Genomic DNA, 24,656 nt, shown 5'->3' on the forward strand with positions numbered 1-24,656 from the left:
AAAGGGAAAAAAAATCTGTTGTTTTCTTGCAAACCTCTTAAAAGCCTCCTTAAAAGGGAGTGTGGAAAAAGAGCTGATGGAGCCAGAAGAACTGGAGATAAATCCGTGCGCTTGCCTACATTGCACTACAAGTGGTGTGGGGCCAAAGTGTTTGTGGGTCTCCGGTGGTTTTTCAGCCAATAAATCTTCTACACATAGATTTAATCCAGTCAGATGTGCAGTAGGAAAAGCGCAGTGAAGGATGTACGACCATTACTCAGCAGCCCACATCAGAGAAAGAAATCAAGGATCCACTCATCCTAACCTCGATGGTTTTAAAAAGACTCAGACGGGACAGGGAGATAGGATAGAAAGTCATGGTGTGAGAATTTTAGGTTTAAATCTCTGAAGTATACATGCCATAATTCTCCAAAAAATTTTCATTTATAAAATTTTGTAAAACTTAATGTGTCTCCTACAACTTAAAGAACATCCACATCATTATCATAAGGGCTTAAAAACTGACCAGAACAGGTCTACATAAATTGTATGACTTAACATTTCATGAACATTTGAACACAAAGTTATTATCTGAATTAAGTTTAAATTTGATTGGTAAGACAATTCTTGAACATGTGTTTTAAGGTAATACCTCATGTTTGAGTGTTAACAGTGAGTTAGATCTTTTTCTATTTACCTTCAAGTCTTTCTGCCTTTGCTACTCCTGCACAATAGAAATATACTAAAACATATAGAGGAGCAGTGCAAAAGTTGTTCACAGGACCTTGTTTCAGATTTTCGTCAGATTTTAAGTTCTAAACCCACAGTTATCTAAGACACATGCGCCCTCTGCTGTTCATTCTTTGTAGTTGATAAAGTATGATCCTTTATCTCACGTTGCTTTTTTCAGTTAACAGTCTCTTTAATTGTTTTGTTTCTTTGTTTTTAAATATGATTAAATTCCAGCTGATGTTCTGCTCGATGAAAGAACTCAAATATAGGGAAAGAGGACATGTTATTCTTTCTGTCTTTATTTGGTTTTCTATAAAATTGATAGCATGCATGTTAACCTACCATAAGTAACAATTTGCATGCATAAAGATATGGTTATGACCTACTATTCTCAGAAAAGAAAAGATCGTGTCTGTTTATCTAAGTTAAAGTGAACTTAAATAAATTAGAGCTATCAAGCAAATCCACAAACATGCATGTACAAACAAAACTTTTAACTCATATTCAATAAATCAACACTGAAAAAGCAGGCTTGCCAATGTGGGTTTATGCATACATACTAAATACATAATAAAGTTGCTGAAGCTGCTGGAATACAATTTGCACTTCAGTCATCCTGACTGTGCCTTTAAACCCAGGAGAAAAACCAAAAATATATATACTTTTTTTTGCTCTTTTTTCTTGCTTTTGTACATTGAGAGATAAATTTACTTACAGAGATACGTCAGCACCTGTCTTTCAGAAAATACATTTCTAATCACATCAAAGCAACTATTTAGCTAACCAAATCTGAATCACTCTATTCAGATTTTTTTTCATTCCAATCATTCCTAATTCAGATTATTAATCCCTCTGTAAAGAGCATTTTCATTCAATCACTGACATTTTTCTACTCAGTTTTTTTTCTTCTTTTTTCTTCTGTTTCATTTTATTTTCTAAGGTATAAAGCATTTCATTTGATTTGATTCCATGTGATATATATATATGTATATATATATATATATATATATATATTCTCCAACGAATTTCTCACAATCACGATACTTAAACGGACTAAAATATATATAAATAGAGGAACTTTTTCACTAAATCTCAATGGAAGCAATTCTACACATTACCTGTAGGGGGCAATGTTACATTCGTCTTGTGTGCTGTAATTTCATCAGAAGAAGACAATGTTAGCCAAGGGGTCCCTGTTAGCTTAGCAGCTAGCTAGCGTCAGCCGGTTTGAGCCTGAGCATCCTTCTAGAAAAAGTAAAAAAAAAAAAGATACGGACTGTACTGATCGTTTCACAGTTAACGTAAACCCCGGCAAAGAAAAATCTCTTTGAAGACAAAGAGTATAAAGGTAGGGACGCTTGCCATATCCATCAAATTGATGTTTGATCTGAATTTTGAGAAATAAGTCTTTTGTCATGTTTTACTCGAGACGGTTGAGAAAAAAAAGAAAAAACGAGTGGGTCGCTGCATCCCGACAGTCTTTTTCACGGTTAGTACTTAACGCCATGGGGCAACAATATTATTCATGAAAACCACTTAAACACTTTTTAGTTCGTCTAACAGGCAGTTTTAATTGACATTCGCTGGACTTGCGGCTTTGCCTGCATATCGTTAAAGAACATGCTAGTATAGGCTAACAATGGGACCGTGGACGAAGCTAGGTTAAACTAATTTAAAAGATATTACCTCTGAACCACAAAGTCTGCGTTTTTAAAATTAAAACTGTACAAGTATAATTTCCAGTATATGCTCGTAAAACGTCTTGGATCTGTCGATAAAATGCTCACAAGTTAAGTTCAGGAATATAACTTTAAATCGCAGGCCGACATTTTAATGGTGTTCAGTTCCTCAGTTATTTTTATGTACATGTGCTCATTTAAACAGGTTTTTTTTAAACTCGCGTTAGCTATCTGCGTCTAAAGGGTTTAAATGCTAGTTTACTCGTGTAAAACAGTTTTAGTGAGATGAGTCGAGGTAAGATGTTCTTATGCTGAGATTAGACATGAAGCTGTAAAGCCCCCCATCATCCCAGATTATCTTCAAACATTCAGCATCGCTATTAGCGTTAAATGAACCTAATCTGTTGGTAAATTATTCAATAAATGCTCCTCGGGTATCCGTCAGCTTTTACAGCAGGTTGAGCTAATATCTGTAGCATGAAAGTGTCTTCCTGAGGAAATAAACTCTTACATTTAAGAACAGTGCGTCCTATACAACACAGAGCTATGCAGAAACCTTACATAAACGGTGGCTATGCTTTATTTTTAACACGGTTGTATATCAAAGCAAACGTTTCCATTTGAAAGGGAGATAAAATAACTTTTAAATGATACCAAGATCATGTATTAATGTTCAAATTAACTGTTCTGATTCTGAGGTAAGTTGTGTCCCTCAATTTACATTGAAATCTGTTCAAAGCAATGTCCTTATATATCAAAAATGCTTAGTTTTAAACATTTTTGCCAATGAAATCTTAAACGCATCTTTAATTAAAGGTTAGCATTTTAGTTGGTCAGGATAAATGTCAATCAATCGACTTGTAATATTCCTTTTATTCCTTCAGAAGGTTACATCTGTTACTGGAGAATGTATTTTCATGATTAAGAGCAGAGGATATTCTGCCACGAAAGAAAAATACATTTACCTTACATTTATGTTGAACGTAAGGGTGGTTGAATTTTGAAATTAAGATTATAATGCATATATTCCCAAATTTGATGGATCTTGGACCTTCCACAGTCTAATTAAGCAACAAATTAGTTAATGTCTGCAGTATAGGTGCTTGAACTCATTAACTACCAGACTATTGGGTTGATTTTAAGCGTTCTCCTCACCTTCAAAGACGGTTATCTCAGAACCCTTCAGTAATAAACTCCAGCTATGTTGTTACCAGGAAATAAAATAAGATGGACGACGAATGATGTTTTGGGTACGTTAACGTCAATTACGTACCCAAAACAGAGAGCCGATGGCATCTGGCATCAGTATTTTTCAGAAGGGAGTGACGTTTTGAGATACGTATAGCATTTCATCTAGGCAGAAAATTATACAGACATTTATGTTACAGTGATAACACTTTTTACACCAAAAAGTGAAGGTATTTACAGCAAAATATGGCAGTTTATGGCACAAAGTCCTTAAAACATGAATAATTCACTTTTACACAATTCGATGCTTTTATTAAAGGGTTGAACAACACTTTGAGAACTATAAATCTAAATCATGCAGACACTGAAAACCATAAATCACACAGCGATGGTGACAATAAGTAAACCCACCCCCAACTTTTAAAATTTCTCCCTCAAGATGCCTTCGGCAGCGGTTGGCAACAATGCTGTCCAGTGTGCCATTCCAGACCTGGGAAATGGAAGTCATTCTGAGACCATGAAGCAGTTTCTTGGTGTCATTGACAAAAAGGTCCGGAATATGGAAAAGAAAAAGGTACATATGTAATATTGTTTATATAGCTAGATGTTATTGACTCGCTCTGTTGTGACAGTCTGCATGTGTGTGTGTCTGTGAGTGTGTGTGTGAGTGATGTATATTTTTCATTAGACGTCACAGTTACTGTTCTGGGATCACTAAATAGAGGAATATTTTTGTGATTAAATTTCCCTTTGAATTTCAGAAAGAATGTTGTAATGAAAACTGTGTTTCTCTAAAGATGTTTTTCAAATGTTTTCTTTAGTGTTGTGCTATAACCAAGTTTTATGTCAGGAAAAAATGCTCTTTTATAAAGAAAAACAAAGAAAAAGCCAGATGAAAGGTTTTTGAATGAGGAAGAATAAACCATTTTTTCTGTGCTTACTTTTATCTCTTCTCTTTATTTATACGCGTTTCCCCACTGTTGATGCATTTTAAATCATGTTTTGCTTCAGGTTGTTTTGTTTGCTCAAACATTTTAAATTAATGCTGGTAATGTTTCTTCCAGTCCAAACTTGATGACTATCAGGCCAGAAAGAATAAGGGAGAAAGACTGAACCAGGATCAGCTGGTAAGATTAGAAACTGGCAGCTACAATAAATACAGTTTTGTATTAATGCATTCTCCTTTATAAATGCAACAAAAATATACCTTACAACTTTTCTTTTCTTTCTGTCTTAAACTATCCCCATGAACCAGTTCATTAAAGACAAAAGTCTGTGAAATACAGGGGTCAATTTTCTTTGCTTGCTGTTTTCATAGGAAGCCTTGTCGAAGTATCAAGAGATCATCAACAACCTTGACTTTGCTCGAGAACTCCAGAAGAGCTTCTTGGCTTTGGGCCAAGAGGTTAGTAGGACCTTTTCTTGGATGTTTGTGACCAAACTTCACAACCATTCATGTTAAAACGTTTGATGCTAACCGAATGCCGCCAGGGTAACATTTAGAAGCAGTTTTGGAAACCTACTACTTCAGTGAACCTTGAAAAGAGGAAGACCATGGCTCGTACTGGTTTTACCCTTCTGCATGATGGTGCCGATACTACCTGAGGTTGAAATTCGCTTTGTACATCTTGTGAAATAAAATGCACCAAAACGTCTCTGTGTATGTTTAGGTCCAAAAGGCAGTGAAGAAGTCTGCACGACGAGAGCAGCTACAGCGGGAGGAGATGGAGCAACGGCGGTTGAAGACGGTTCTGGAGCTTCAGTATTTATTGGACCAGTTAGGGGAGGACAGCGTGCGACAGGACCTTAAAAGACCTGATGAATCTGGTTCCCCTCTGCTCACAGATGCAGACCTGGCATCTTTTGATGAGTTTTATAAACTGGTGGGACCTGATCGGACCTGTGATGTCAGGTATGGGGAGGCCTCTTGTTTTTTTCACAGTTATAGAAGATGATGCAGGTGTGTCTCAGAAACTAGAATATTGTTGACAAAGTAATTCAGTTTAGTAATTCAATAAAAAAAAAAAAACTTATAAAAGTGTATCGAAACATTGATATATTTCAAAAGTTTATTTATTAATTTTAATGGTTATGACTTGCTGCTAATGAAAACCCGATCAGGCAGTCAGACCGTATCTCTACTGAGGTGTTAAAGAAGCCCAGGTTGCTTTAATACTGCTCATCATATTTTTGACAATAGCCCATAGCTCCTGTATGTCAGGAGAGTTTGTTGGCCAATCAAGCGCAGTGATACCATGGTCATTTACGCAGGTACTGGTACTGTTGGCAGGTGCCAGGTCCTGCTAGAAAATAAAATCAGCATCTCCGTAAGGCTAGTCAGCACAGGGAAGCATCAAGTGCTCCTAACATTTCCTGGTAGATGGCTGAGCTGACTTTGAACTTGATACAAACTCACTGACCCTGGGAAGTTCATGCTGGACCTCAAACAACTAGGGTTCTGAGCCTCTCCACTCCTAACTCTGGGATCTTGATTTGCAAATTAAATAGAAATTTACTCTGATCCGGAAGGAAGACTTTGGATCACTGAGCACTGACAGTCCAGTACCTTTTCACCCTAGCTCAAGCAAGACTTTTCCAATCTTATCTCTGGTTCTGGTGCAGGAGGGGCTCAACACAAGGAATGACGAATGTCACCCATGTCCTGGATACGTCTGTGTGTGATGGCTTTTCAAGCATTGGCACCAGCTGCAGTCCACATCTTTTAAATCTCCCCTTAACTCTTGAATTCGCATTGCTTCACAATCTTCTCAAGGCTTTCATATGCACCTTTTTTTTGCCCACAAGTTTATTTTAACTTTACATTGCATTAATATGCTTGGATTGAATCTGTAAGGCCATAAGATCTTAGTAGTTTAAACACATCCTTTTTTATTGCTCGGTAATGTTCACATTTTCTGACAAGCTGAGTTTTGGTTTTTCATTAGCTTTAAGATGTGATCATTTAAATTCTCAGAAATAATTCTAATCTCTATTTGTAAAATGAAGCTATATTATGTGAGTTTCAACTGACCTAATAAAAAAAAACAACCAATAACGTTCATATACAGATTTTTTTTCTAGCTCAGTGTTTTCGAGATTTAAAATAAAATGACCTTCTGTTAAATTTGTTTTACCCTAAATTATGGCCTCCAGATTGACCGACCAGTATGAAGAGGCCTCACAACACTTGTGGTCGTTGCTCGAGGTTCGAGAAAAGCCTGTAGCGGGAACTACATGTAGGTATTTTTGTGTTTTTTTAAACACAAATACTTCTCATTACTGTAAGTTGATGTACATTGTAGTGCAAACATTTATAACATTCCTGGAAGTTGTCATTGAATTGATCAAATCACGTAATAGCTCATGCAGGAAAAAGATCTAAATGAAACCAAATCTGTGGCGTTTACCCATCAAAATAAACCCAATAATCTTATACTGTTCCTTGCATGACTAGCAAGTAGATCTTTAAATGTCAGCCACAGTGTGGATATAGGCCATCTCAATTGCTTTATTTCGTAAAGCAGTAACCCAATGTGGTGTTGAGAGCTCAGTGAAAAATCGCTCTATTAATGTGACTTTCCCCAAAAAATGTATTTTTTTACTACTATTATTACTATATGTACATATAGACTGATTCAGAAATCAACATGGGACTAAATGATACTCATCCAATTGTTGTTGTTTTGCCTACTTTTTTTATTCCAGACAAGTCACTGAGGGAGACTCTGGACAAGCTGCTGCTAAGTGGTTACTTTAACAGAGCAGAAACTAAACAGAATGGAGCCTGTGAGACAGAAGAGACACCAGAAGAGCAGACTGCTGTGGATGAACCTGCAGTTACTGGGGAGCAGCCACCTGAACCTGGTAACCAGTTACTCATTCGCTCAGAAGTTTATTATAAGTGTGTTTATTTGGGTGTGACCACTGTTTAAATTTGTTTCTCTCCAGAAGGACCAACAAATGAAAACTACACAGAGCCTGTCCAAGTGGAAACTACAGAGGTTAGAATGCTTATCTTTTGTACTGCATTAAAAGCCATGGGTCATTTATTTTTGTTTATTTTTATTGTATGTTTAACTGAAATAGTTGTCCTTTGTTGCAGTTTTTTAACAGGCAGTTTGTTCCAGAAAGTACATACAGTAACACCGACAAAGACCAAGTGGAGGAGTGGACCGTGGAGGCTCAGGTATCCTCAGATACGTCATTACTGCACTCATCAGTGACACCAGATACATTATATTGTCAAACGTATCGAGATGCTTTTCTTTACTCACACATTTGAACTTTAAACACACGGCATTATTAATACATAGGCTTTAGTCTGGATGTTGCGGCGATACAGTTTCCAGTCTTCTGGGAAGGTTGTTAACAAGGATTAGGAGTGTGTTTTATAGGAATATTGAACCATTCTTCTTAGACAGCATTTTTGAAGTCAGACACTGATGTTGAACAAGGTGGCCTGCCTCTTCATATCCAATCTGATTTATCTCAAAGGTTCTGGATTTAGTTAAGGTCAGGGTTCAGGACTCAAGTCATTTTGGAAATGAGAGAGACGCTGTTCCCACATAACTCAAAGTAGGAAGTTGTCCTAATTTCTTTTTAAGTTACTGCATTAGAAGTTCCCTTCACTGAAACTAGGGAATCAAGCCCAACCCCTGACAAACAACCCCACACTGAATACTTGACAACATAGTGTATTTAGCTGGTCTTGTAGTATTCTTTAATATCCCTGTTTCTGTTCATAGATGAATTCCCTCCAGCATCACCCCCCTGCACAGCTGACTTCAGAGCCCACCATTGCAGGGAACCAAGCCGCTCCCTCTCCTGCCACTGACGCTGTGGTCAGAAAGCAGGCGTTGCAGGATCTCATGGCCCAAATGCAAGGGACTTACAACTTTATGCAGGTCAGAGCAATGTTACATAGCCATCTGCCAAGCTACTGTTAAGTGTAAAACATCTACACTTCTAGGCCTGAATAATATAAACAGATATTGATTTAATACAATACCTTAAGGAGCTTGTGTAGAAATAATTATGCATAGGAAGAAGGTAATAGTTGTCCTGCATCCAATGTCAACAAATATATAAACCGACCATAATTTTAAATCTTTAACTGCTGTCAAATTGGGAAAATTGAATAGTAGAATCAGGAGCAAGGGAAAAAGTACTTCCTAACGAATCAAAATCATGAGTTGTTTCTGTCCAAACTGGCCCAGATTCCAGCTCTGTTTAGATTTTCATGCAGCTTCCTTCAGTAAACTGTATAATCTTATAAAACAGAAACAAATTCATGTAAACTCTGTGGCATAGCTTAGAATATAGCGCAAGTAAAATGTGATCAGACCTATCCATTTGCAAAATATATGCCTTTAAAAACTTAATTATGTCTTGCTGATGTAATACACATAGTTCAGAACCTTAAACTAAAAGGTTGTTGATCCAAACCTTTTTGTTGCGCTAGCTCTAAATCTGATGAAAACATGTTTACATTGACAGGAATCTGTGTTGGAATTCGACGGCCAGGCTCTGGACCCAGCCATCGTGTCTGCCCAGCCAATGAAACCTTTGCAGAATGTTGACCTGCAGCAGATGGGTGATCCTTCAAGTGAGTGATCCTAAAGGTGTATTAAAACAGTTGCAAACGAAGACTTTCTAAGAATTTGCCCTTTTTATTTTGTCTTCTGTAGTCCACTCAGAACCCAGGCTTCCTCAGATAACTATTGTATCTGGAGCACAAGAATCCTCCCAAGTAAGTATAGAAAAAGCACAGTAGGTTGTTAGTTGAAGACTTTGTTCTTTTGAGTTGCCTGAAAACATCAGTCAGTAAGAAATAAAACATTTTAGGGGTCATGTAGAAGGTATTTCTAAAAGTGGTCCCGTATCTGCTGTTTCACAGATAGTCATTTGGATATTGCATGGAAGTAGCTGGAAGCTTTTAGTGTATTGATCCCTGCTCCCATTGCATCTGCTGACCTTTTTCATATTCCTTGTTTCCTTGCCTTTCAAAATTTCCTCCTCCCTGCCTTCCCAGACCTCTATGTCTCTGTCATCTGAACAGTCTTCTGCCCCATGTTCCCTGTCTACCGCCTTCCCACCTGTCTCCAAACATATCCACTCCGGAGGCATCAATGTGAACGCAGCACCTTTCCAGTCAGTGCAAGCGGTATGCTCTGGGTTCATTCAAGCAGTCTAGCAGCAAATATGTTTGGACTGTAATATATTCTGCTGAAAACACCAGGGCTTGTGCAATGTAAGGTTTAGTCAAGGCTTGTGAAGAACAACATTCTAGGCCAGTAAACATGCTTTGACCCTTTCTATTTCCGCAGATCTTGAGCAAGTATTATGTTGTGTGTTGTAGCGATTTTATTTTCTCATTTCAGGTGTTTAACATGAATGCACCTGTACCTCCACCCACTGATGGCCAAGCAGAAGCTCTGAAGCAGTCCAGCCAGTTTCCTGGTGGCTATGGTCAGGGCTTTAACAACCAGTCAGAGAACACTGTAGAGCAGCCGGAAATGCCCCAGGAAAGATTACAGTCAGGTGAGAGCGCACACAATACATTAAAGAGCCTTTTACTGGACTACAGACCAAACAAAAGATGGGGAAGGTAGTGATCAGCCTGTGGCACTGCATAGGTGTTCAGGAAGCCCAGATTGCTTTGATAGCTGCCTTCAGGTCATCTGACTTGTTGGGTCTAGTGTCTCTCATCTTCCTCTTGACAGCAGCCCATAGATTTTCTATGGACTTCAGGTCAAGGTAGATTGCTGGCCACTCAAGAACGGCAACACTATGGTTATTGAACCAGCTTAAGGTACCTTTGGCAGTGTGGGCAGGTGCCAAGTCCTGCTGGAAAATGAAATCAGCATCTCCTCACAGCTTGTCAGCAGAGGGAAGCATGAAGTGCTCTAAAATTTCCTGGTAGATGGCTTCATTGACTGTGGACTTCGGAAAACACAGTGGACCAACACCAGCAGATGACATGGCACCCCAAACCAACACTGACTGGAAACTTCACACTGGACTTCAAGCAACGTGGATCCTGTGCCTCTCCACTAGGGGGTGCACCAATTGCAGTTTTCTGGCTGATCATCCTTGACCAATGTTTAAAAAGTCAGACCTCCCGATTCCAATTTTGGCCAATACCGATTTTTACTGTTAGGTGTTCTAAGATCACGATACGTCTTGAAACTTCCAATCTTATTTTATTCAAAAACATTGAACAATACCCCTGAAATAATACAAACTTGTTTTTACTGCACATGAGGCAGTGCTCTCAAATATAAATGAAACCTTTAGAGCATTGCAGTTCCTTTAGTCTTTTATTTTTCACATTTTAAAAAGAAACAAAACTTGCACAATAGGTTGGACAAGTAGATAAGATCTGTGAATAAGATCAGTTTCACATGTAAGTATCGGCCGATCACCGACCTCCCAAAATTAAGGAAATCTGGGCCAATCAATCAGCCGGTGCACCCCTACTCTCCACTCTTCCTCTAGACTCTGGGCCCTTGATTTTCAAATGAAATGCACAATTTACCTTCATCTGAAAATGGGACATTGAGCAGCAGTCCAGTTCCTTTTCTCCTTAGCCCAGGTTAGACACTTTTGACGTTGTCTATGGTTCAGGAGTGGCTTGACACGAGGAATGCAACATTTCTAGTATTTGTCTGTTTGTGGTGGTTCTTGATGCACCGACTCCAGCCTCAGTCCTTGTGAAACTCCCCCAAATACTTGAGGGGATTTTGCTTGACAATCATCTCAAGACTGCAGTTCTCCTTGTTGCACCTTTTCCTACCACACTTCTTCCTTCCACTCAATTATCTGTTAATATGCTTGGATACAGAACTCCCTAAAAAACCAGTCTCTTCAGGAATGACCTTCTGTTGCTTACCCTTCTTGTGGAATGTGTCAATGACTGTCTTCTGGACATCTGTCCAGTTAGCAGTCTTCCCGATGATTGTGTAACCAATGAGCCAGACCGACACCATTCAGAGGCTCAGGAAACCTTTGCAGGTGTTTTGAGTTAATTAGCTGCATACAGCGTGACACCATAAGTGTCTAATAATGAACTTTTTCAGAGTATTCTAATTTTCTGAGACACGGAATTTTGGATTTTCTTTGCCTTTATGTCAGAATCATCAAAATGACAAGAAACAAAGACTTAGAATATGTCACTCTATATGTAATGATTCTATATCATGAGTTCCACTTTCTGAGATGACTGGCAAAAAATATTGCCCTTTTATGCAATTTTCAAATGTTTTTTTAGAAGTATCTGTATGCTAGCCTGCTTTAGTGACCCATCTATCAGTGCATTTCAGGCTTCTAAGATACTCTGACTCCCTTTTTATCAGTTGTTGGTGGATTCCAGCCTCAAGACCAGGTCATGCCATCAGCCGGAGGTCATGATGATCCCTCTGCAGGATCTGGATTCGGGCAGTCCAGCCAGTCATTTTACAGCAGCAGAGGTGCCCCCAGGGGAGGACCCAGAAACACCCGTGGCATTATGAATGGATATAGGGGCTCTTCAAATGGATTTAGAGGTATTAAAATCAAACTGTGTGGTTTTAATAACAGCACACATTTACCAGTTAAACCTAACCAAAACCTCTGTTACCAGGTGGTTATGAAGGATATCGTGCTACGTTTTCAAATGCTCCCTCCAGCAGTGGTTATGGCCAAACCCAGTTTAACACATCTCGGGACTATTCCAACAGTAGCTACCAGCGTGTAAGACATAACTCCTAATCAACATTTTTGTGTTTTATGAGCTGACTAACCTGTTTACCTACATTCACTCCTCCAGGAGGGATATCAGCAAGGCTTCAAGCGGGGACCTGCCCAAGGATCTCGAGGCCTGTCCCGGGCCAATGCTCAAGCAATGCGATCCTAAAGGATCAAACGAACCGTCCGGTTGCGCCACGTTGAACATTCAGGATTTTGAATGTGTTTGCCCAAGCTTTTCTTTTCTAACATTTTATTTCTGATGGTTAATTTTATTTCATCTTTTATCTCCCGCCCTACTTATCAATCAGCCTGCTAACATTTAGATCCTCTAAATGTTTTAACAACATGCTCAAGTTCACCACATGTAGGATTCTCAGAGTCTGTGTCATGTAAAACTACAAATAGATGTTCCTGTAAACTTGAAAGAGTTCATTAATTTATTTTTTTTACAAAATGCAAAAAAATTACCCTGCCACTGTTGATCTGAGTCTATGGGAATGGTTTTCTTATACTCTTTGCTGTCAACGCTTCTCCCTTGATCCTATAATTTTCATATAAACATTTGGTTTTTTTTTTAACCCACTTTTCTGTTGCCCTGTAACCCATTTGTACACTGATGTTATTGGTTAAGACTGTTTCAATAAAGCTGTATCCTATAAGCCAGTGTTTAATTACACCAAATTTTTGGTTTATTCACTCTATACGTTTCCATAAATTATGTTGTATAGACAAATATACAAACAAAATTATATTTCTCCAAACTCAAATTTAGTTATCAGTCTTTAGAACGTTTTTGAAGTGTAAATACTAAAGTACTCTACAAGTTTATGACTGATGTTTCCACAGTGGTCATGCCTCCAATATGCAACATGCAAAATCCAGAGACAGGAAGGAAAAACTGATGGATGGATACATGCTTGGTGGGCTGAAGGGACGGCTAAACAGAACAGTCATTCTAAAACTACAGCCTTTGACCCCCAAAGTAACATTGGACCTCGCTTGTGACCTCCTTTCTGCTAAGCATAGAAGCATTTCATTTCGAGAACTTGTATTTAAAAATAAGATTAAGGCTGTTTTTGCGATCATTTTAGTTACTGGATTACTGAAGACCCCTCAAATTGAGACTTGATGGGTTGAGGAAAACGTCACTGGATGAAAAAACAGATGGATCTACAAATCCTTAAATTCTGGAAATAATATTTTCCATATTCTGTTTTCCTTTCCATACTTCTTTAGACCTGGAAAATACTTAAATTCCATTATTTTCCACATCAGGTAACTGAGTCATACAATAAGAGTCACAGTCAACCAACTATGATAAAAGGTAAACAGTTTTATTATCTTGAACTGAGGTCTGTTGTTTTGCCGAATGACTGGTATTCAGCTGCAGGCATTCAGAAACCCGACCTGTAAGTTTTGTGCAAAGTTATAATGCCTCACTGTTTCTAAAGGAACACGTGACACAGAAAACATGAGAGCATGAAGTAACATAACTGCCTTTACCACAATAAGATGTCTCATTGCTAAAATAAACATTCTCCAGTAAAGAAAAAGCAGCATCAAATGTGAAACCAAGAATGATTTCTGAAAAAGCAACCTGGAGATCAATCCAACTTCACCAAACCAGCAACCTTTGAGAAAACATGTATATATATTTATATTTTGAACCAAGAAATGCTTCTCTACCAGACAAAACCAAATTAATTCTGCTTGCAATAGCATTAAAATAATTGCAGCAAATGACAATCTGTACAGCTAGAATTCTGCTTTAAATTGTTCTTAAATTAACAAACATGCACACATTTCTGTATAACCAGTTGTATTCAAAATAGTCACTGTTTTCTTTTTTTATTCTATGTGATCAATGTTTTTTTATTATAAAACCCTTCCGGAAGAATGCAGTACTCCGTTTCCCACTCTACCCTTTCAAATCTGACATTATTTCCCTGATTCAACCAGGCTTCTGCAGAACCTGATAAGAAGCTGTCCAGGTCATCATCTCAGGTGTGGTGATTGAAGCAGGGAAACATGTAGAGCAATTATATACTTAACATTAAATCACCAAACAGATTTTGTCGCACTGTGAAATGAAATCAGATTTTTGTTTTTTTCTTCCACTCATACCTTTATTTCTAGCACCGTTAATTGAACAAATGCATCAGGCAGCCGCTGCTGCGTGGCTTTAAGATGACCAGCATTTGTCTTTTTCCATTGTTTTTTCAGACTGTCCCTTTTAGGTAAAGGTTTGACAGATAACCTCCCTTCATAGAAATACGTTCTTCAGATAAATCTGTCATAAAGCTGGAGTGTTTTTGTCTCACATAAAAGTTAGCTGCACCAAACATGTTTTCACTTTTGACGTAAACTTGTTTAGGATTCAGCAAAAAAAGACAATATATATGCCAAGTTCTTATGATCTGAATAATTAACTGTAGAAAATCTTTAAAATGTTCCTCAAATTTCTTTCACCAGACGTTGGAGTGTAACCTAAAATCTGATGCAGGAATAACAGAGAGAAGCTAAAATGATTTTGTTTTCACTATAATCCTCTTTAAAACTGATCTGCACGAATCAAAAAACCTGATGAGTAAAGAGACCTAATCACTGCTCCACATAGATATAAAACACTCTTCTTATTTCTTTGCATTTCTCTGAGATATTTTGCAATACGTGTGATTGGTGGGTCATTTTAAATTCTATCAATAATAGTAACCTGAAGGTTACTGATGTCAATCACTTTTATCGGGGATAACAGATCGGATATGTGCCAATCTTCATCTGTAGTCAAAAAACCTAAATGCTGGTTGTACTGGTTAAAGTGGTCAAATGATGGGGAGGCATCGCTCGTCTCTAAGCACGAGTTGAAGTACAGCAAAAAGTCTGGTGCTGATTTTATCTTGTTTTGACGGCACTGTTATGATAGGTTATGCTGGCCTTGTGCAACTTCCTGATGGTTTGGCGGTTCTTCGTGATGTGCCTGGGGGAGACCTTGCTGAGGTAAGTCCTGATTGACTTGATTGTGTTGTTCTTGGTGCTCCTGTTGTGTATCTTGATGGTGCTCCGGTGTCTCGTGATGTCCTGGCAGGTGGGCTTCTTGATCAAGATGCAACTGGTTGTCGGCTGCATGGACCTCGGGGACAGCGTCTCCTTCGACTGTAACATGAAAGCCAGTTTTACATCCCCTGCCCAGCCAGAAAATAAAAACAACAAATGAAATTGTGCAAAAAGCACTTACTGTGAACCTCTGGAGGAGGATCTACTTTCTCTGACTTCAGTTGTTCCATATGCTCAACAGCCTGTAATGAGATTCGATTAGTTTTCTAGCATTTGGAAATTGGAAAGTATATGTTAATGGTAGCAGTAATGTTTAACAGCTATGAAGAAATTATGATGAAATCTGGACAATACAAATTATGTAAACTTTTAACTTTTCCCATGATGATTGTACTCATGAATTGTCTTTTGAATAAATCACATCTAGCCATAACCTTAGATATTTTTTTACTTTTGCATTATTTAGATTCGAAAACTGGTTTTGTTAGCATGCTTAGTGAATATGTTAGCGAACAGGTAAATCTTTGAAACTGGTAGCAACTGCCAACTCATCTACCTCATTGTAACTCATTCATTCAATTTGCAATTTATGAAACCCAGGTGTAGGTGAAAATGTGATTTTTTTTTTGTCCAGATTCAGTACCACTCCGTACCTGCTGGAGTTCAATTTTCTGTGCATTCAGCTGCTCCTGCTGTCGCTCCAGCTCCTCTCTCTGTTTTTGAAGATCTACAGCCCTCTGATTGAGGTCGAGTTCTTGCTGAACCAGATGCTCCTCAAACTCCCTCATCTCTTCATCTGTATAAGCTTGATTCTGCTCCAGAGTCTGACCGAAAAATTCAACGAGACATAATTTTTAACATGTATGGATCTAACATAATAATTTTAGGAATTAGTACCTGCTCAATATTGCTAGTGTCTTCTGTATCTTACCTCCCAGCTATCTGGCTCCAGGAATTCTTTCTTCTTTGTAGCAACCAAGAACTCGTCTAAAGACACCAGCCTGTCTTTATTAGAATCCACCTAAACCAGAAAGGTAGAACAATGAGCATATTAGATCAGACTAATCTCAAACAACAAGCTCATGGCATTGGATTAAAGCATCAAGGCTTTGGAAATCACTGCCAGTTGACGTTAGACAGGCCTCTTTTTTTTATATTTTTTTAAACACTAGTGTCCTTTATTCTTCTCACTTTTTTCAAAAGTGAGCTGACAGGAAATGGGTTGGAGAGAGGGGGAAGACATTGAGCAAACGTCAACGGGCCGGGACTCAAACCCGCGACAGCTGCGTGGAGTACCAAAGCCTCCGAACATGGGTCGTGCGTTTTCTGCTGCGCCACCGCCATGCCCATCAGACAGGCCTCTTTACTGGGGAAATTAGAAATGTGCTCTAAAAACGTTTTTTCATCAGCTTTTGACCCAGCATAAGAGCTCATTTTATTTGTTTTATAACATCTTTAACGTGTCTTCATTTATTTGTGTTTTAATACTTATACATGATCTCTGTTCAACACTTTGGTCGGTTGTGCCGTTTTTAAAGTGCTTATAAATAAAGTCAAGTTTACCTCGTTCATAACATGCTCTCTCATCCGCAGCCTCTCCTCTTCCATTTCCACCATATCATCCTCTTCATTGGTGGGGTCGTACATTTTTTCCAGCTGGAATTATACAGGACGACAGTTAGACTTAAGCCTGTCACTGAAATGTAAGCTTTTTAGCTGCCATGGCTTTACCTCTTTGGTGAACAACGCTTCAAGCTCCTGTTCATCGAAGAAACCATCTCCGTTAGTATCTGCATTACAAGGGAAAAAAAAAAAAAAAGATGAACAAAAGAGAAATGTATGCAAATTCTTATAATAGATAAAAACCAGAAACTAGCACTGAATGAAAGGCTGATAATCGTATTTTGTGAGCTGACTGCTAGGAGACATTTACCATGCAGGTTGAAAAAGGTCTTTGGATCAAAGTCCTCAGGGTCTAAGCCATCAGCTTCCTCCCAAACCTCTTTTAGTTGATTCTGGCTGCCCTACATCATAGAGGTAAAACAGAATAATAAGTGAAGGCTTAGAGCAGAACTAAATCCACTGTGTAAACACAACATTTTAACTGTTCAACTTCACCCTTGAAACAGTGAAACCAAAATATTGCAAGATTGAATCAGCTTTTATGAACCATTTTCTTTAGCTAAACAGTCAGTGCCTCTCACCGGGTGGTTGACTTTAGGGTGATCAGCATGCTTCTTCCTCATCTCCTCATAGTGCTCCTCTTCTTTCTTTCTCTGCTCCTCATCCAGGGTTTTCAGATGCTCCCGCCTATCATGCTCCTTCATCATCTCATACCTCTTAAACTCCTCATGTCTCTCTTTGTCGAAGTTCTCCAGATCATTAGATGCCTGAAAGAAGGTGAAAGCATTTAGAGAGGATCACAATGTGCCTTTTAAATGCTGCAATGCCATCCAGGCATCGAGACTATCAGGTAAAGGCGATTTATGGGAGACAGGTGGTAGTGCAAATTCCAACGAGCAGCAAATACGCCCTGATAAGTGAAACTGCCTGGAGTCCTCACCTTTGGCTTGATTACAAAAGTCAAGTTTCTGAACTTTAAAGAAACAAAAACAACTCAGTTTATGAAAGAAAAGCACATTTGTGTTGGTCTTCAATCAGTATTTTCTAGCTATATTCCCAAAAGGTGAGTTTTAAAAATCAGCTACTGAAAGAACATTATTTTGAGGTTGTTTAGGACACTTTAGAAGAGAAAGTGTTACATAGCAGAATACAAGAATGAATCCCCAATAAATATTCCACTTATCTTACAGCAAGTTAAAGTATCTCAATAGTTTGTTTTTGCTTCTTTTCACATGATCTTAAAAACGTGGTCTCTGCTGGATAAGTAAAAACAAATATGCAAATTAAGTTAAGAGTTTGAATTTCCCCAGAAGAATTATCCTCCATATTCAGAGTTAAAGCCTACATGAGCCTCACAACGATAGACCCACAGAGTCAGCTTTTCCTAATCAAAACATGAAATACATACTGACTGTAACAGTGATCGAAAAGAATGGAGTTGAACTCCGAACATTTATACCAACTTGGTTGTTTGAAACTGTGTCAGTGAGACAGGGAAGCCATACAACAGAAACTCCATGGAGTAAATAACTTCAAACAGGAGTAGGTTTACTTTTCTAATACCTGTCAACAGTCTTTCCTAATAAAAAAAAAGACAAAACAGCCTGAGGTGTTTGTCATTTATGATATACAAGTTAAACAGTTATGTTGACTCAGAGTACAAATACTAAGTCAAAATGCTAAGACACAGACTTTTATAAACACTATGATTTATGGTCCACCCATGACAAAATTTCACAAAGTGGCAAATATTACCGATTTAATGAGCCGATCCAGATCCTCCACTTCAAACGTATGTGGGTTCATGTGGTTCAGGTGCTCAAACTGCTTCAAGAGAGCCTGGTGGTCCACAGCTATATCTATTTAAAAGGTAAACAGTTAAACATTTGAAATCATAAATAAAATAATTACAATAATAGAAATAAATATTTTAAGGCTGCAGCATTCAGTTTCCAACATATTACAAAAGTGATATAAACAGTGTGCTGAACTTCCTACCATTTCCTCCTTCGAGGTCTTGCTTGGCCTTAATCAGGGTGCGCAGTCGGTTTACTTCCTGTCTTTTTAACTCATCTAGCTTTGTTCTGACATGATGGCTGACAAAGTCCAGTTCTTGAGCCAGCTTACCTTGCTAAAGAAGAAACAGAGAAGGGCAAATGTTGCTGAGGAAGCACATAATAAATGATAGAATAATACAAATATTTAATTCAGTTAATCCAAAGACCTTTTTAATTCAGTGTAATTCATATTACAATCAGGAATGAGTTTAGCAATGGGGCTTTGTGGTGTTACATTGAATTTCCAAAGCATTATAACAGTGTTATATAACCAAGCAAAAGAACCGCTTGATACCTTAATGTCTTCCATGTCTGTATTGTGCAGCTTTTCTCTGAAATGCTGATCTTTTTCAAGAAAATCAATGACTTCCCTGAGATAGCGGTCGTAGTGGAGTCCAGTGTCCTGTAAAATGTAACAAAATTGTCACTTAAACCTGTTAAATCAGTACTTATTGAATAATTATGTACTCCTGCAGGAGCCCCTACTTTTCTTTACTTTGTGTAACTAAGTAACAGACCATTTAAGAAACTGGGTGAAGTAACTACTGTTAATTGTGTTGTTTTCAACGATGTTTTGTTTATATTTACCAGAGCAGAGGTGCCCTGGCATGGTTTTCACATAATAACACATTCATTAACGCGTATGTTTTCATGGTCTGTATGAATCTTCTTACCACGCTGGCTGGTGGCTCTTCGGGTTTTTCCTCTGTCTCTTTGACTTTTGTCTTGTCGATGCCGATGGGAACAGCCTGTAAATACTGGAGCAGCACCAGCAACAGAACCCAGCCGGCGAGAAAAGCCCGACTCCAACACATCTGGACAGAAACACACTAATTAACACAATAGTTTGAAATGAATCATTCATAGGTCATACAACAACCCGCCTGCCCTTGTGTGTAAACCTGAATGAGCATGTTCTTGAAGTCTGCCTGTACCCCAGTGGCTAATAATAATCTGGAGGAAGCTGTTGCTGTTAGCTATAGCTATCCCTCTGTCAAATTTGGCATCAAAAATCAAATAAGGGACTAGTTTAACGTTGCCTTGACAGTCTGAGCTCCACGGTTTACAGTAGAAAACGCGTCCATGATACTGAGCGTGATGTTATCAGATTAACTAACGAGGATCGCTGGCATGTCACTGGATACTCACTTTAATGTGAACTCTGTCCCCCATCTGCTCTGCTGCCCTGCCGTTACTTCCTCTCAGCTGGACCTGCGTCCGCAGCTAACTGGCTAGTCAGCATGCTAGGTTGTACGCTAGTTAGCATTAACCTGATTGGCCGCTTCAGGTCAAAATTGACAGCAGGTTGCGTTGCATTGAATCTTACGTGGCGACATGACGACAGAGCAGGTGGGCGTTCCCTCTTGTTTATCAAGAGGAAAAAATGTCAGAGAGCACAGATTATGTTTTAATTTTGTTATCATTACTTGACATAAACTGGCGGTGCTTCTCCTGCACATATTTTTGTCATTTATGCTGACAAACAAAATAAGAAAATAAGACAAAAAAAAAAAAAAAAGAAAGAAATACACCTGATTTCTTTTTGTTTTGCATGTTTATCACACTTAAGTGTTTCAGATCATCAAACAAATGGAAATATTAGCCAAAGACAACACAAGTAAAAACGAAATGCAGTTTTTAAATGAAGGTTTTTATTAATAAGGGAGAAACAAAATCCAAACATACATGGTCCTGTGTGAAATTGTAATTTCCCCCCTAAACTTAATCACAGCCCTGCTACCCTTAGCAGCAACAACCCTGTTCAAGCATTTGTGATAACTTGCAATGAGTCAGTGGAGGAATTTTGGCCCACTCACTTTTGCAGAATTGTTGTAATTCAGCCACATTGGAGGGTTTTTAAGCATGAACAGTCTATTTAAGGTCATGCCACAGCATCTCAATAGGATTCAGGTCAGAACTTTGACCAGGCCAATCCAAAGTCTTCATTTTGTTTTTCTTCAGCCATTTAGAGTCATGAACACTGACTTTAACTGAAGCAAGAGAGGCCTGCAATTGTTTCAATGTTGTTGTGGGGTCTTTTGTGACCTCTTGGATGAGTCGTTGCTGCATTCTTGGGGTAATTTCGGGGAAAGTACTTCTGGGAAAGTTCACCACTGTTCCATGTTGGCTCCCACCGGGGTTTGCTCAAGTCCCAAAGCTATAGAAATTCCTTTTTGACCTTTTCTAGACTGATAGATCTCTATTACTTTTTTCTCATTTGTTCCTGAATTTCTTTGGATCTCGGCATGATGTCTAGCTTTTGAGGATGTTGTGGTCTTCTTCACTTTGTCAGGCAGGTCCTATTTAAGTGATTTGTTGATTGAGAACAGATGTGGCAAAAAACAGGACTGAAAGAAAGTGAAATCCGGTGTAATAAACCACAGTTTTGTTTAAGGGTTGGATTTTTTTTTTCTTCCTTAATAATAAAAACTTTAATTTAAAAACTGCATTTTGTATTTGTGTTGTCTTTGTCTAATGTTTTTTATCATGTTTTATTAGGTTATATTTTTTTCTAGCTTCTTCCAAAAGTCTCAAATGTTGTAAATGATAATATTGATCAGGATACTGCTTATTCAAATATCACACTAGTGTCTTAGTTAAATAATGAACAGATTTCTTCAGATACCCTGTTGTTTGTAAAAAAAAATTTTCTGGATGGTAGCCTGGTAACTAAATATGACTGAGGTTGTATAAAACATGATGCAAATGAAAATGATGGATTTAGATTCAGAACTTTTTTAAATCAGGTTTTAGGGTCATGAGGACATTTCCAAAGTGTGAGTGTTGCAAAATGCATAATTTGCTTTGTTGTTCCAAAAATAACTTTTGTGTGCAGAATCCCGCAAACTGCATTGCAGTCCAAGCTTTTACTCAGCCTTAGAAGCAGCACTCTGTGATTAATGGGTCCAAGTCCACCTCTCATTGTAGTCCTGCTTAGTGACCTCATGGAGAAACCTGACATGAACCCTTGTGGCTCTGCTTACAGATCAGCAGACCTCACAGTGCTGTCATCACCTGGCAAATGAAAGTATAGACACTGGTCTGAAGATAAACATTTTGTGCATTTATACATTTTTCTAAATGTTTTTACAATGACTAGACTTGAGTTTGTATATCTTGGCCTGGTAATCAGTTGGTTGGAGTTTGTTATCAGATTTTGGTATTGTAAGAAACTATCGTTTATTGTCTCCAACTTATCTTTAATTGCATAGAATCAAGAATAATATATATAGGAAAATATATGTTTTTTAAGTGTGCAGTTTCAGGATGAACCTGTCGCCTAATGACCGCAGGAAATAGGCACCATCACCCTCTGTCCGTCCCCCACAGCCTTCTCTGCAAGGATAAGCGGGTAGTGAAAACGAGTGGATAGATACAGTAATCCTTCAGATGTAAGTAAATCATATCTCCAGAAGAGGGCGGAGTTGTACTTAATTTACCAGACTCTATATTCTTTAAACTATTCTAAAAACATGGGATAAAAGTGATATCTAAGTTTTGCTGTGCTAAAAACTGAATAAAATCTTTCTGTAAATCAAAACAGTGGTTTATTTTTCTCATACTTACTCCAATTGTTCAATTAAAAGAGCCTAACTACAACCATGGAATGTCATATTACATTTATTTTGTGGCAAATGAAATTGTGGTGCCCTCTTTCCCTTGCACCATCTAGCAACAGATGGCTGGAATGGCTCAGATAAAACCTGGCACTCAGTTTTATAAACATTATCTTTCTACAAAAATGATTGCCGACGTAAAAAAATTAATCGGAAATACTATTTATGAGCCTTGGCAGGTACAGCAATATAATAAATCTAGCTTCTCTTTGTATGAGTGAGCTTATGACTAAATATAACATCCCTGCCCTGTAGATATCAGTGTAATAGTACAGTGAGCCAGGAGGTAATTAATCAATGTCTCAAGATCATAACCAAATTGGAAATGAGAGGAAGCTCTATAGAGAATGGGGCTGATCAGCAATTTTTTTTATCAGCAGCTATATGTTGATTAAATGTGCTGCAGACCAAAAAAAGGAAATTGCTGGTAAAATATTACACTTGGACTTTTAATTTATAAGCTCAGTAAGACTCTTTCATTTGGAGAGTATTTCTTACAGTGTTGACATTAAGGGACACTTTGAACGTACCCATCTTCAGAGAAGACGGTAATGATTTTCGATGAGGACTAATGCCAGATAGATTAGGAACCAAACAAGCTGAAGAACATTACAAAGTCAGAATAAAAAATCTTTTTTTTCTTCCCTTTTTCTGCTCAGCACCTTCATCAAGCTGTGATTCAGCGGGAAGAGGCTCTCTGAGGGGAAGACAATAACACTGAGTCACCTTGCTGCATTGTGAACCTCTGGCAGCCGAGAGGCAGATTTCAGCAGCAGAGAATCCACTGCAGATCTGCACCGTACTGTGCAGCAACCACGTGTGTGTGTGTGTGTGTGTGTTTGTGTGCGTGTGTGTATGTGCGTTTTCTGTGAGTAGATTAGTATGTATAAATGGAAGTCTGTATGGTAAAACGATGATAAATCATAACAAGGTCAAACAACAGCAACTGAGTACAGCAATGACATGATTACGCTGCAGTATGTACATTATAACAGTCCTGCTACTACCCTTTATGTTGCAGACAACCTGAGGGATATAAAGCCAAATTGTGTAAACAAGAGAGTAATACTGATTAGTTCAGATTCAATTTAATTAAAAGGTTTTTCATTCATGCAAATGTTTACTGTTTTTAAATTGACCCACTGTAACAATGCAAAATGCTGCATCACTAAGATGCAGTACATTTTCTTATCCAGTCTGCTGCACTGATGCGGTGCTGCTCTGATGTTGTGTCGTATTAGAAATACACTTCATAATTTACCCTTTGGTTTACAAGATATGGCTGATTATGAAATTATGTTGCAAATACGTGTGTATCATATTATCTGTGGCATGGTCTGGGATGTCTCAGCGTTCGCAGCTGGGATTAAATTTGTTAATTCTATTAAAATGAAAATACAGATTCATCTCTATAAATTGGAATATCATAAAAAATAATTCACTTCAGTAACTCAATTCAAAAAGTTAAACTCATATATGCATTCTATAGATTAATAACGTACACGGTGATATATTTTGAGCTTTTATTTGTGAATATTTGATTATGGATTTTAGCTAGTGAAAACCCCAAATTAAGTTAATCTACAAAATAGAATATTACACAAGACCAATGCAAAAAAAGAATATATTTTAAATTATTTAATAGAAATCTTATGTCATGACCATACACAATCATGGGGAAGACTGCTGAATTCACAGCCACAAAAGATCTTTGCTAAAGAAGGTGGCTTTTCACAAAGCTATGCATCTAAGCATGTCAATGGAAAGTTGAGTGGAGGAAAAATATCTCCTGTTCACCAGGAATAAATGACCATGATATAATTCATTGGCCATCCAACTCATCTGACCTAAACCCTTATAGAGAATCTATGAAGCATTGGCAGGAGGAAGATGAGAGACAGCAGACCCAACAATGCAGATGAGCAACCTGAGCTTCCATTACACCTCCACATAACCACAAGCTGATCGCCTCCTTGCCACGCTGCACTGATGCAGTAATT

At 38.1% G+C, this 24,656-nt stretch overlaps 2 protein-coding genes across 5 annotated transcripts; one reads left to right on the forward strand and one right to left on the reverse strand.

Moving 5' to 3' along the window:
- The first annotated feature begins 1,890 nt into the window (after positions 1 to 1,890).
- Positions 1,891 to 12,964, forward strand: caprin1a (cell cycle associated protein 1a). Of its 3 annotated transcripts, none has more exons than XM_047363150.1 (17): positions 1,891 to 2,059; positions 4,018 to 4,152; positions 4,643 to 4,705; positions 4,897 to 4,983; positions 5,249 to 5,490; positions 6,732 to 6,814; positions 7,284 to 7,442; positions 7,530 to 7,579; positions 7,681 to 7,764; positions 8,324 to 8,482; positions 9,075 to 9,183; positions 9,266 to 9,327; positions 9,610 to 9,741; positions 9,959 to 10,118; positions 11,933 to 12,121; positions 12,199 to 12,308; positions 12,385 to 12,964. In XM_047363150.1, the coding sequence occupies exons 2-17, from the start codon at positions 4,018 to 4,020 to the stop codon at positions 12,469 to 12,471; spliced, it is 1,911 nt and encodes a 636-aa protein (XP_047219106.1). In that variant the 5' UTR covers positions 1,891 to 2,059; the 3' UTR covers positions 12,472 to 12,964. The 3 variants fall into 3 exon arrangements, with proteins under 3 accessions (XP_047219106.1, XP_047219105.1, XP_047219107.1); XM_047363149.1 differs by having other exon boundaries at positions 1,892 to 2,059; positions 7,527 to 7,579; XM_047363151.1 differs by lacking the exon at positions 9,610 to 9,741 and having other exon boundaries at positions 1,892 to 2,059; positions 7,527 to 7,579.
- A 654-nt stretch (positions 12,965 to 13,618) lies between these two features.
- nucb2a (nucleobindin 2a) lies at positions 13,619 to 20,333 on the reverse strand. Of its 2 annotated transcripts, none has more exons than XM_047363152.1 (13): positions 20,189 to 20,333; positions 19,714 to 19,854; positions 19,335 to 19,442; positions 18,981 to 19,113; positions 18,738 to 18,841; positions 17,564 to 17,749; positions 17,293 to 17,383; positions 17,091 to 17,149; positions 16,923 to 17,015; positions 16,291 to 16,380; positions 16,013 to 16,183; positions 15,541 to 15,601; positions 13,619 to 15,458 (listed from the first exon to the last, which is right to left on the reverse strand). In XM_047363152.1, the coding sequence occupies exons 1-13, from the start codon at positions 20,210 to 20,212 to the stop codon at positions 15,220 to 15,222; spliced, it is 1,500 nt and encodes a 499-aa protein (XP_047219108.1). In that variant the 5' UTR covers positions 20,213 to 20,333; the 3' UTR covers positions 13,619 to 15,219. The 2 variants fall into 2 exon arrangements, with proteins under 2 accessions (XP_047219108.1, XP_047219109.1); XM_047363153.1 differs by lacking the exon at positions 20,189 to 20,333 and adding an exon at positions 19,942 to 20,125.
- Between the last annotated feature and the right edge of the window lie 4,323 nt (positions 20,334 to 24,656).

Source organism: Girardinichthys multiradiatus, chromosome 4 (assembly GCF_021462225.1).
Source record: "Girardinichthys multiradiatus isolate DD_20200921_A chromosome 4, DD_fGirMul_XY1, whole genome shotgun sequence".
Taxonomy (NCBI): domain Eukaryota; kingdom Metazoa; phylum Chordata; class Actinopteri; order Cyprinodontiformes; family Goodeidae; genus Girardinichthys; species Girardinichthys multiradiatus.